Below are 13230 nucleotides of genomic sequence, written 5' to 3'. Positions count from 1 at the left end.
AGGCACAAGCCCGCGGCTGCCTCACTCGCCGCCGCGCGGCGATGCTGGTGGGCGCCTGGCGAGAGCCGCTGCGGGTCCCTGCGGACTAGGCGCCTGCCCGCTGCGCCCGGGACCGGGAGGCTCCGCGCCTGAGGAGGATGCTGGCTCCGGGGCGCCGCCGGGAACCCCTGGCCCCGCTGCTGCTGCTGCTGTCGGGGATGCTCCGGCCGCCGGGGCTGGCGGCGTTCAACGTGGACGAGGAGAAGCTGACCGTGTACAGCGGGCCGGAGAGCAGCTACTTCGGCTACGCGGTGGATTTCCACAGCCCGGCCGCCGGCGCGTAAGTAGCCGCCCGCCTCCGCTTCCCGGCCAGAGCCAGACGGGCTGGGGGACACAGAAGTTCTCCATCAGCCCCACGCGCGCTGCAGGGGGCGCTCCCCGCTCGGCTCCAGCGCCCCGGGCGGGGCAGGCTCGCTGGGGTACTCCTGGAACCCAGACCCTTTGCGGGATTCCCCGCACAACTCCCCCTACCCTCGCCTGGAGGTATCGCCTGGAAAGTGAGGCGGGAGGGTGGTGAACTACTGGGATGGGTCACCGGGGAGGTGGTGGAATCTCCATCCCTAGAGGTTTTTAAGTCTCTGTTTGACAAAGCCCTGGCTGGGATGATTTAGTTGGGGTTGGTCCTGCTTTGAGCCGGGGGCTAGACTCCATGACCTCCTGAGGTTTCTTCCAGCCCTGTGAGTCTATGAAAGAAACCAGAAAGCGAGATCTCCCCATCCTGTTGTTGGGCAAGGGCTCTGATGGTTTCTGCCAGTCCTGTTGCTCTGGGGTGGCTGCTGATGTTAGCACAAAGTCTCTGCCATCAGTTTGCCTTTAGCTTGTGCTCTCCATCTAGTGACAGGCACCCATGTTTTGCAGGGTAAGTGTCCTGGTGGGTGCTCCCAAAGCTAATACTACGCAGCCGGATATCCAGGAAGGAGGAGCGGTGTATTACTGTCCTTGGCCAGCTGCTGAATGCAAGCAGATTCCCTTTGATACTACTAGTAAGTTCAAATCCTAAATAAGCAGATAACCCAGAGTATTATTTTGTGTGGGATCACATTGCTAAAATCACTCCTGACAACAAGTTGATGGGATGCTTTATTCAATGATGTGTGTCGGTCTGATCTGTGTGTGAGGTTTCCTGGAGAATTGCACTCTTAGAAGTTTGCATGCATGTGGAGAAGTGTTTAAAGGTCTCTGTAGAAATAACAATCGTGTGACTTCGGGGACTGGTGTGTAGTTCATCTGAATGACTGCCATTTTCCTTAAATGAAAGGTGTTTGGCGTGCACTAAACACTTTAAAAAGAAATGCCCAATTGCAGATGTTCAGAAGCTAAAACTCTATGTTTCATGTACCCCTGTGAATAGTGGGAATTGGTGGTTGATCTTCAGTGTTGGGACCGAACAAGGGATTTTCTGCCCATTCAGACAGAGGCAGTACTTCATGCTGCATGCTTATTTAATTCTTTACAGAAAGGAAGAATTTGCTTTCAAAATATTGGATGTTGGATGCAAACTGATGTAGGCATCATGTGGCTAGATTACATCCACTTTCAAAATCCCATGACAGATGTTTCCTATTTAATTAAAGGGAACACACATTTGAAACAATTCAGGCTGTTTATGTTTTCTCTTTATAGCCTTCGAAAATAATTTAAACCTAGTGTTTTCAAAGACATTTAAACCGAATGATTTAGTGTAGGCATACTTATACCATGCAATCTTTAGACACAAAAGTTATAAATCACCAGGTTGTATTTAATTTTAGTGTTTATTCTTCATACACGTATTAACATCACACAACAAAATCCATTTCTATGAACATAAATTACATTTCAGTCAATTCCACTATAATCTAACAAATCAGCACACTCTGTGTGTATGCATGTGCACACTGGCATGTATGAAAGAGTCCTAGCTTACTGCATTCTAAACATTACAGTACACCTGCAATACCTGGATATATACTCTAATAAGCACATTTTATCTCTGATTTTATATGAATGTAGATGTATGCACCGTACATATCCCTTGTGCTGTGTGTGTGTGCGTGTGTGTATATATATATATATATATATATATACACAAAGTCAGACAGGACTCACAGATTTGTCAGACCGCTCTGTTTATTCAGCAAAGCTCTGCTAAAATGCATCCAGAAAATGTGAGCACCATACAAGGTTCAAACCCCTTGATTTATACAGTCAAAAAAAGTCAAGTTAACAGGATTAAAAGGAGGGGCAAAACTTCACATGATTAGTGTGAGACTTAGTCAAGTATCTTCATTTCCACATCAAGCACACAGCAATCTCCTGTCCATATCTACTTGGTTCTCAATTGCTTTCTCCCTAACACCTAGGCTACGTCTAGACTGGCCCCTATTCCAAAATAGCCATGCTAATTTCCAACTTTGGAATAGGGAAATCCGCGCGGGATTTAAATAAACATGTCCACCGCTTTTTTTCCGGCTTGGGGAAAAGCTGGAAAAAAGCATCTAGATTGGCGTGATCCTCCGGAATAAAGCCCTTTTCCGGAGGATCTCTTATTCCTACTTTCAGCATCTGTATATGTGTACACCTCGAATAATATCACCAACACACCTAGTATTTACATCTGAATAAATATTGCCCTTACAATGCCACAGGAGCATACAGTGCAGTACTATGTGTTTAAATACAGGTTGAATTTCTCTAGTCCAGCATCCCTGGGACCTGACCTGTGCCACATCAGAGAATTTGCCAAATCACGAGAGGTCGGTATTGTCTAGCAGCATTATCATCACTTCACTGTTTACCGGGCACTTAGAAGACATTTAGGGGTAAATCAGAATTAAATAACAACACAGAACAGTGAGGACCAGGATGGCTGTAAACAAACCTTATGGGATTGTGAGAAATTTGGCCAACCTCCTGATAAGTGGACATCTGACTAACTAAAATCATGACAGACCATGAATGTTGCTGGACCAGAAAGTGCTAGACTAGAGAAGTTCAATTTGTATTTTTTTTTCTCAAATTTTGAATCTGAAATCCAAAGAGAGGATTCATTACATTTGAAAATGTATCTTGGGAAATGATTACTGTGGAAACATAGGGCCAGATCACACTGGTGTAAGGAGAACACTACAGTGGATGGGTAAACAGATTCAGGGAGACTCCACAAGTTATCAGTCAGAGTTTCTATAAGATCTGGAGTAAAGGTTTTATCTCTCTGGAGTAGGTAGAAGGTGTTGTGGCACAAGTAGTTGACTACATGAACACAACAGAAGTGTTAGGGCTTGCCATGCAAATGCTAGTTTTGACCAGATTAGTTTTCCAAAGTAGTTAGTCCAAAATTTTCCAGAGCACTAAACTGAAGCATGGAGTGCTCTCGGGGGTATGTCTAGACTACATGCCTCTGCCGACAGGGGCATGTAAAATAGGCTACCTGACATAGTCAATGAAGTGGGAATTTAAATATCCCTGGCTTCATTAAAATAAAAATGGCCGTTGCACTGTGCCGGCTCAGCTGATCGTTGGCACAGCACGCGAGTCAAGACGTGGATACGTCGACAAGGAAAGCCTTTGTCGACTGCTCCGTTATGCCTCATGAAACGAGGTTTACAGAACATCAATGGCCTAAAATTGATTCCATTACTTGGGAATAAGGCCATTTACATTCAGTTCCCTCCTCTTCAGAACATTTTCAGTCATATGAACAAGTCTTTTGTTCCTTTTTATTTCCTCTGTACCCAAAAGCAGAACAGACAATACTGCCTTTAGCCTGGAAGAGATTGTTGTAAATACATTTTATTTATTTCCCTTCTTTGTGTTCTTGTAGCTGTATTGGGACAAAACCAATGGGTTATTAAATATATTGCAGATGTCTTCAGACTTATATGACTTCTGTCACTGAATGAATACCTTAGACTCACTAAAAACAACAAGGAGTCTGGTGATACTTCAAAGACTAACAGATTTACTAATGAATTTATCCTGTAATATGCGTTGGAGATGATGCTCTTCACATATTACCAGGGAGAAGCCGAGAGACAGAAACTAATTATTTAGTTTGCCCAAGTGTCTATGGTGGGACTAGGAATTGAATCTGGATCCCCTTCGTCCTAATCTAGTGTCTTAAACCACAACACCATCATCTCTCCAACATTAGGAAGTTTCACCTAGTAAGTGTACAGATGAGGAATTAAATCTACTGACTTTAATTTTTAAAAAGGCAATATGTTTGTTGATGTCAAAGGGCTGGAAATAATCTTCCAAAACCAGAGGCGAGAGAAAAAAATTCAGAGCTTAACGTTTTCATGTTGATGCCTCCATACATAAACATTACCTTTTTCTTAGACTTAGTCCAGTATTAGCTGCTCTTTGAGTCAAATGTGCTAAGTACAATAAAAAGGAAAACAAACTGCTGAATAATTGATAATCTGCTTTAGTAAGACTAGTATAGAAACTAATGTGGTGAACAGAAAGAGAACACAGTTCATACCACTTAAATGGCAATGCACATTGACAGCTAAAACTAAAGTTACCTTAAATTATGAGCATAACATGTCTTTAACATTCCCATTTGGGGGGGAGGGTCTAGTCTCCCTTTGACACATAAGTAACTCATGTATTATTGTAGTTGATGAGAATTACTTTGTCCCAGTGAGAGAAGCACACTTGGATGCTTTTCTCACTTGTATTGCCAACAACAACCATGAGACTTTAAAGAAAAAGAGAAACAAAGGAATGTTTATTGAATGAGAACACTTTCCACAATTTCCCTTAACAGAAGAGCCATAATATTACTTTTGATTCACATGAATGTGGATTTACTGTGAAAGCACTACTAATTACAGAAAGGTAGATTTTAAGTAATTATAAGTAGCAAGCATAGAGATCAAAGTTGGTTATCTCAGAGAAAAAAATTAATTTACAGTATTAGTTCTAAAAAGTAAATCAAATTAGAACCAAGCAGTGTTTCACCCTCATAGATGGTATCACAGGTCACAAATCTTCAATATATAGGCTGGAACTGTCATTCAACCTGAACCTCCCTCTCCCAATTCAAAGTCTTTGTCTTCCAGATAATGTTTTCAGGTGCTGAATTGTGGTGGGAGCGATGTCAAATTACGATGATACATCCTTTCTTTTATAGTTTCATTCAGGTTTCTGAAAACATCTTTTGCTTATCATGTGTGGGGAGATCTCCCCCTTTGGTCAAGCAGTGTCCTTTGTGTGTGTGTTCTCTCTGAGATGGCTTCTGGGATGTCTGGGATTCCTTTTAATGCGGGGGATGGGGGGACCTTTTTTGGGTTGGGAGCCACACACAAATAAGAAGCAAAAAAACCCAAAACCAAAACCTTCACTGATGTGATCCCCACATTCCCCTCACACACCTAGTAGATTTTGTGTGGGGAGGGGGCTGGAGACTGGAGAGCCAATGCAGGCTCCCAATGCTGGTGGGCACTCTGAGCTTCAGGGGGCTGCATCCAGGCAAGCCCAGGGCCATATCTAGCCCCAGTACCTTACGTTCTCCACCCCTGGCTTAGTATCAGAGGGGTAGCCATGTTAGTCTGAATCTGTATAAACAACGAGACATCCTGTGGCACCTTATAGACTAACAGATTTATTGGAGCATAAGCTTTCGTGGGCAAAGACCCACTTCATCAGATGCAGGTAGTAGAAATTCCAGAGTCATGTACCTGGCCTCAAAATGGCCTCAAAACATATTTCAATAATACATACAGAAGTATGTCATAACCTCACACATAATTATAGCACATGCAATCCAACAGAATGGTCAACAGTTTAAGATTTTTAAAATGATCCTTCACATGGCCTATTTTGTTCAAAACTTTTGATTATATAAAAGTGGTGAATAAGGGTTTCCAGGTTGCTGCTTTAAGGTATAAAATGCCAAAGTGCAAAGGGCTCCTAGGATGATCTGAGGAATGGAAAGCCTACCTATGAGACTCAGGCTGTGTCTAAACTACATCCTCATTTTTTTAGTAGTACAGGATCTTTTGAAACGGGGTATTTCTAAAATGCCCCGTCTAAACTGATGTGGGTTTTGTTTTTTTTTTTTTTTTTTTCAAAAAAGCCCCGTTTCGGAAAAAAGCAGCAGCTGCCATTATGCAAATGAAGCACTGGCTATTTAAATCCCAGCTTCATTGGAAATATTGACATGCCTAATAGACATCCCTTTATCGAAAAAGGGATGTAGTTTAGAGACAGCCTCAAAGTTCTTGGCTTGTTTACCCTAACTAAAATAAGGCTGAGAGTAGATATGGTTTCTCTTTATAAATTGGTTGAGGACGGGGCTCAAACCCTTGATGTTTTGCTCCCAAGGCGGTTACATGCCAGGGAGGGAGTTATTTAAGTTAAACACCAATGTGGACACAAGAACAAATGACTATAAAACTGGGCATCACCAAGTTTAGGTTTGAAATTAGATGAAGGTCGCTAGTCATCAGAGGAGTGAAATTCTGTGACTGCTATCAGCAAATATCTCCCAACAGCTGGTTATGGGGCACTAGGTGGGGAGGACTCTCAGTTACTACAGAGAATTCTTCCTCAAGGGTCTGCCTTGGGTTGCCAGGTAGACCCCACCAAAAAAACAGACACACTTGATCGTGGGCTGGGGGGGCCAGAGGGGAACCAGCCGGGGGGGGGGGCTGACTAGGAGGAGACGGGGGTGGGAAGCAGAGCTGGTGGGGTGTGTGTGTCTAGGGGCAGCGGGGCTGGCCGGGAGGAAGGTGAGCCAGGAAGCAGAGCTGGGGGGGGGGAATTGAGGGGGCTGGACAGGAGGAGAGGGGGGCGGGAAGCAGACCTGGTGGGGGGGACATGCAGCCACTGGCCACAGCCGGAGTCCTTCGGGCCGCGCCCCCCCGGCAGGCACTCCCTCTAGATGCGAGCAGAAGCTGGGCGGGGGAGGGGCTGGGAGTCACTCCCCCCTCCCTGCTTCAGCATGCAATCAGAGGCTCCCAGCTGGGAGGCGGGGCCGCGATTGGTGCTGGGAGCCTCTGGTCACATACAAAAGACGGGAGGGGGGAGGGGCTGGGAGTCCCCGCCCCGCCCCACCTGGCTTTTGCTCCCGTGTCAGGGCTAATCACAACCCCGCCTCCCAGTCACTCCCCCACCCCCGCCAGGCTTCTGTCCGGTACCCCGCCGGGAATTCAGAAAATACCGGACATTGCACATGTCCAGTATTTTCTAAATTTTTCTACCGGACAGACAGTGCAAATACCGGACTGTCCGGTAGAAAACCGGACAGCTGGCAACCCTAGGTCTGCCTGGCAGGTCTTGGCCACGTGCTCAGAGTTAAACCCATTTCCATACCGTGGGTCAGGAAGGAATTTTACTCAGGGTCAGCTTGAGGACTTCACTAACGCAACTAGAGATTGGGGTCTATTCTAGAAGTAGGTGGGTGTGCTTCTGTGTCCTGAAATGCGCAGAAGTTCCAACTATATGACCATGATGGTTCCTTTTGGCTTTAAAGTCTATGACCTGAATTTCAAGCATTCATCAACAATTTCCCAAATGCGTCACTTGTTTTTTTTTTATCTATGCTATTAATATCCGCCCCCTGCTTAAATGTGGAGGGAAAAAAAGGGAGAGAACTGAGTATAATGTAATGATCTCAGCTGAGAGTCAGGAAGCTGTATTGTGCAACATGCTAACTTTATGGTAGGATGGTAATTTACAGCAATTTATGGTTACTGAATGTTGACCTTATTATTGAGATGTTTACTGTATGAGCATATTTTCTAATTTAGCATGGGGTTGTAAGGAAAAACAAGTAGGAAGCAAAGAAGAATGGCCTTTTCTCCACAAGAAGTGGAGAGTTGTTACGAGATAGTTCTTGGCAGGAAGAAGTGTTGGAACTGAGACCAGTACCTAATGACAGATATTTAATGCTAGATTTATGTCTGTCACTGCTTCAAAATGCCTTGTTTTAGCTGCAAAACACAGAATGGATTCTTTAGTATTCTGCTAACAATATCTGTACACTAAAATAGAGTCAGGCAGAAAGTCATACTGAGACCAAGAATATACTGCACATTCATATTTGTATAGAAAGGTCACAAGACAATTGTTCTACAGTGGATTATCCCAAACTGTTATATATCTCAGAAGCGTATGAAACTCTGTCAAGTTATGAAGATTTTCATCCACAGATGATTAAAAACTAATCCAAGAACTAAGCACTTGCAGTGTTTCTTGGCATGTGATGTGCATATGTGTGGGTGCTAATATCTAGCTTGTAGAAAGATAAGGGGACTTCTTTTTTTTTTTTCAGATCAGTCTAGCACATTTCTTATGCAGTGATCTGACTTAATTGCTGAGCAACAACAGCAGTTAACCCCCTTATACATGTGCTTTGTTCCAGTGGTGATGTGAGAGGATGTCTTTGAGGATTCTCCTCTTCATTCATTCTTTTCCCCTCCTACTCCTTTAAAAGTATCATATTGCACCGACCTAATGGAAGGCTGGATGTGATTCTTTAATGAGAGAGGGAGACAGGCGGAGGGGCATGTTTTAGTGTAGCGATAGCACTGGACAGGCAATCATTAATTCCCAAGTTCCTATCCTGATTCTGAAACCGATTCCCTCTTTTGCCTTTAATATATCACAACTTAATTACTTAGTACAGTAGAACTTTGCAATTACAAACACTCCGGAAATTGAGGTTATTCATAACTCTGAAATGTTTGTAATTCTGAACAAAACATTATGGTTGTTTCAAAAATTTACAACTGATCATTGATAACACAGCTTTGAAACTTTACTATGCAGAAAAAAAATGCTGCTTTTAACCATCTTAACGTAAGTGAAAAAAGTACAGAAATAGTTTCTTTACCTTGTTAAATCTTTTTTTAAATTTTCTCTTTAAATTTGAATAGATTATGTTTAACGCTGTAAGGACATAAAAACATAAGGACAGCCATAGTGGGTCAGACTAAGGGTCCATCTAGTCCAGTATTCTGTCTTCCAACAGTGGCCAATGTTAGGTGATTCAGAGGGAATTAACAGACTAGGTAATAATCATCCATATTGCCCTTTCTCTGCCTTCTGTACTATGTTTGTCCTTCTCTCTCTCTCTCTCTCTCTCTCTGCTGCTTGCTGTCTGGTTGTATACTTTAGGTTCCAAATGTGGTACATGGTTGATTGGTCAGTTCGTATCTCTAGTGTTTTTAACTGTGGTTCTGCTTTACTTGTGTTTTGAAGGTGTTAGTCTTCAAGTACTCCTATGGGTGCTGTTCCTTATGGTGACCAGAAGGGGTAGCAGAAGGGCAGCTTACAGAAATCTTTTCCTCTATTTGACTAAATGCTTTACTTCCAAAGCATCCAGAACATCTTGCAGCTGAGGACAGAACTTGAATCCCCACTCTATACATCAGACTTTTTGGAAAACTAGCAATACATATTTCAAACACATTTTAAAATGATTTAGGTATGTGATGGACAGTAACAACTTTTAAAAATGACGAGGCATGAATTTGCCAGTCTTCTAGGACTCAGCACGTTCTCTCTCCTCTGTGAGTGTGCTTCATCCCTCTATTAGTCATGCAGGTTGTATTTTTCAGACTAACTCTAGAAAATATGAATATCCTGTCAAGAAAAAAAGGGTGGGGGGAAGTCTAGGTTAACTGGCCAAGTGTGTGGTTGAGAGAAAACATGAACCAGTTTGGCCAGAAGTGGAGCTGATTGTAACAAAACCCAGGTACTGTAGAAGGAAAGAATGTATTTTGAGGCTCAGGAGATTTAGTTAAATAAAAAATATTAACTGTGAAGATGTTAAAATCCCGTGGGAAATTTTGAACACTGTTATAAAATAGGATTTGCATCTCAAGAGAAAATATGATGGGAGAGAAAGTTCACCTGGCCTTCAAATTCTGATAACATTGATACAGAAACACCGGTTTTGCCTTACCATGGGTTTAATGATTCCCAGGTAGGATTCTGATTTATGGCAGATATGTGGTTTCTATTAACAATCAAATGTTAGGGAGGAAAAAAGAGAAATTACTTTAACTCTCATTGACTTCAGTGATAATTTTCCTGAGTCAGGAAAAAGTAAAAATGCAATTAAAAACTTCTGAGTATGGCTCAATTAAATTAAAATAATTTTCATGGATAAAATAAAATGCTCAATAAAAAATGTAAATCCACTTAGGCAAATTCAGATTCATTTAAAAATAGAGCCACACACATGATGATCCCGAGAGACTTAACTTCTCCAAAACACTCATAACAATTATAGACAATGCTTTTCATTCATAGATTTCAAAGCACTATGTAATGGAGTCCAGTGTAATTACCCCCATTTTGCTGAGACTAAGGCACAGAGAAGCAACGTGATTTTTCTAAGGTCAGTCTCCTCTCCCAGTTTCCAATAGGCCCAGTTATCATTTCATTACTTGGCCCACTAGTTTTTGTTTCCTACATTCTAATGCCTAACCTTGGGATTGTGCTCTGCACTTGTATGTGGAAGACCTAAAATCAATGCTCATGTGAAAGTCAACCATTTTCCTTTTTTAACAATGACCTGGTCTATAACAAAATGTTTTTTAAGTACATTAGAAGCAGGAAGCCTGCTAAAAAACCTGTGGGTCCCCTAGATGATCAAGCTATAAAAGGAGCAATCAAGGACGATAAAGCCATTGCAGAGAAACTAAATGATTTCTTTGCTTCAGTCTTCATGGCTGAGGACGTTGGGGAGATTCCCGAATCTACACGGTCCTTTGTGGGTGGTGAATCTGAGGAACTGTCCCAGATTGAAGTGTCATTAGAGGAGGTTTTGGAACAAATAGAAAAACTTAATGTTAACAAATCTCTGGGACCGGATGGCATTCATCCAAGGGTTCTAAAAGAACTCAAATGGGAAATTGCTGAGCTATTATCTGTAGTTTGTAACCTATCCTTTCAATCAGCTTCCGTACCTAATGACTGGAAGGTAGCCAACCTGACACCAGTATTTAAAAAGGGCTCTAGAGGCGATCCTGGCAATTACAGACCGGTAGGTCTAACTTCAGTACCGGGCAAATTAGTCGAAACAATAGTAAAGAATAAAATTGTGAAGCATGTAGAAGAACATAATTTGTTGGACAAAAGTCAACATGGTTTCTGTAAAGGGAAATCCTGTCTTACTAATCTATTAGAGTTCTTTGAAGGGGGTAACAAGCATGCAGATAAGGGGGATCCAGTAGATATAGTATACTTGGATTTTCAGAAAGCCTTTGACAAGGTCCCTCACCAAAGGCTCTTGTGTAAATTACATGGCCATGGGATAATAGGGAAGGTCCTTTCTTGTATTGAGAACTAGTTAAAAGACAGGAAACAAAGGGTAGGAATAAATGGTAAATTTTCAGATTGGAGAGGGATAACTAGAGGTGTCCCCCAAGGGTCAGTCCTGGGACCAATCCTTTTCAACTTATTCATAAATGATCTGGAGAAAGGGGTAAGCAGTGAGGTAGTAAAGTTTGCAGATGATACAAAACTGTTTAGGATAGTCAAGACAGAAGCAGACTGTGAGGGACTCCAAGATGATCTCACCAAACTCAGCTTTCCCCAGTTTATTTAATGTGGATAAGTGTAAAGTAATGCACATTGGGAAAAATAACCCCAACTATACGTACACTATGATGGGGGCTAATTTGGCTATGACAAATCAGGAAAGGGATCTTGGAGTTATCGTGGACAGTTCTCTGAAAACTTCCACACAGTGTGCAGCGGCAGTCAAAAAGGCAAATAGGATGCTAGGAATTATTAGGAAAGGGATAGAAAATAAGACACAGAATATCTTACTGCCCCTGTATAAAATTATGGTACGCCCACATCTTGAATACTGTGTACAGATGTGGTCTCCTCACCTCAAAAAAGATATTTTGGCCTTGGAAAGGGTTCAGAAAAGGGCAACTAAAATGATTAGGGGTTTGGAACGGGTCCCATATGAGGAGAGGTTAAAGCGACTGGGACTTTTCAGTTTACAAAAGAGGAGACTGACGGGGGATATGATAGAGGTCTATAAAATCATGAGTGGTGTGGAGAGGGCCGATAAATAAAAGTTATTTATTAGTTCCCTAAATAGAAGAACTAGAGGTCACCAAATGATATTAATGGGTAGCAGGTTTAAAACGAATAAAAGAAAGTTCTTCTTCACACAGCATGTTGTCAACCTGTGGAACTCCTTGCCAGAGGAGGCTGTGAAGGCTAGGACTATAATAGATTTTAAAGAGAAGCTAGATAATTTCATGGAGGTTAGGTCCATAAAAGGCTATTAGCCAGGAGATAAAATGGTGTCCTTGGCCTATGTTTATCAGAGGCTGGAGAGAGATGGCAGGAGACAAATCGCTTGATCATTGTCTTCGGTCCACCCTCTCTGGGACACCTGGTGCTGGCCACTGTCGGTAGACAGGATACTGGGCTAGAAGGACCTTTGGTCTGACCCAGTACGGCCGTTCTTATGTTCTTATGTTCTTATACAGGCAGTCCCCGGGTTACGTACAAGATAGAGACTGTAGGTTTGTTCTTAAGTTGAATCTGTATGTAAGTCGGAACTGGCGTCAGCCGCTGCTGAAACTGATCAGTTTCAACAGCGGCTGAATCTGGATGCCAGTTCTGACTTACATACGAATTCAACATAAGAAACCCAGGCGTCCCCAAATCAGCTGCTGCTGAAACTGATCAGCTGCTGATTCCAGGAAGCCTGGGGCAGAGCAACTCTGCCTCGGGCTTCCTGTAGTCAGTCCCTGGTCAGTTTCAGCAGCGGCTGACTTGGGGACGCCTGGGGCAGAGCAGCTGGGGAGCTGCTGGGTTGCTCCAGTAGCGCCGCTTCCCGGCGCTACTGGAGCAACCCAGCAGCACCCCAGCTGCTCTGCTCCAGGCGTCCTGATTCAGCCACTGCTGAAACTGACCAGCAGCGGCTGAATCAGGACGCCTGGGGCAGAGCAGCTGGGGTGCTGCCAGGTTGGTACAGTAGCGCCGAGGAGCGGCGCTGCGGGAAAAGCCTGGTCTGCTGGGGAGGGGAAAAGGGGGCACTAGCTGCACCCCGCCCCCCAGCAGACCAGGGAGACGCGGGTGGCGGGACCGCCCGCGTCCTCCACGGCTTTGCTCCGTCTCCCTGGTCTGCTGACCAGGGAGACGGGGAGCAAAGCCTTGGAGCACACCCGCAGCGGGACAGCCCAGGTGCACCCGGGCTGTCCCGCTGCGGGCGTGCTCGGCGGC

At 43.6% G+C, this 13230-nt stretch overlaps 1 protein-coding gene across 1 annotated transcript in view; it reads left to right on the top strand.

Annotated features, from left to right (window-relative positions):
* The window catches only part of ITGA8 (integrin subunit alpha 8), a 175690-nt gene continuing 162460 nt past the window's right edge, over window positions 1-13230 (top strand). The window contains exons 1-2 of the mRNA XM_075922446.2: window positions 1-319; window positions 898-1022. Coding sequence (XP_075778561.2) covers window positions 138-319; window positions 898-1022 — 307 coding nt within the window. The 5' untranslated portion in view covers window positions 1-137. The remainder of the gene's footprint in view (window positions 320-897; window positions 1023-13230) is intronic.

Source organism: Pelodiscus sinensis, chromosome 2 (genome assembly GCF_052426305.1).
Source record: "Pelodiscus sinensis isolate ZL-2025 chromosome 2, ASM5242630v1, whole genome shotgun sequence".
NCBI classification, from domain to species: domain Eukaryota; kingdom Metazoa; phylum Chordata; order Testudines; family Trionychidae; genus Pelodiscus; species Pelodiscus sinensis.
The sequence above is the reverse complement of the archived record's forward strand: the minus strand, read 5'-3'. Positions and strand labels throughout refer to the sequence as shown.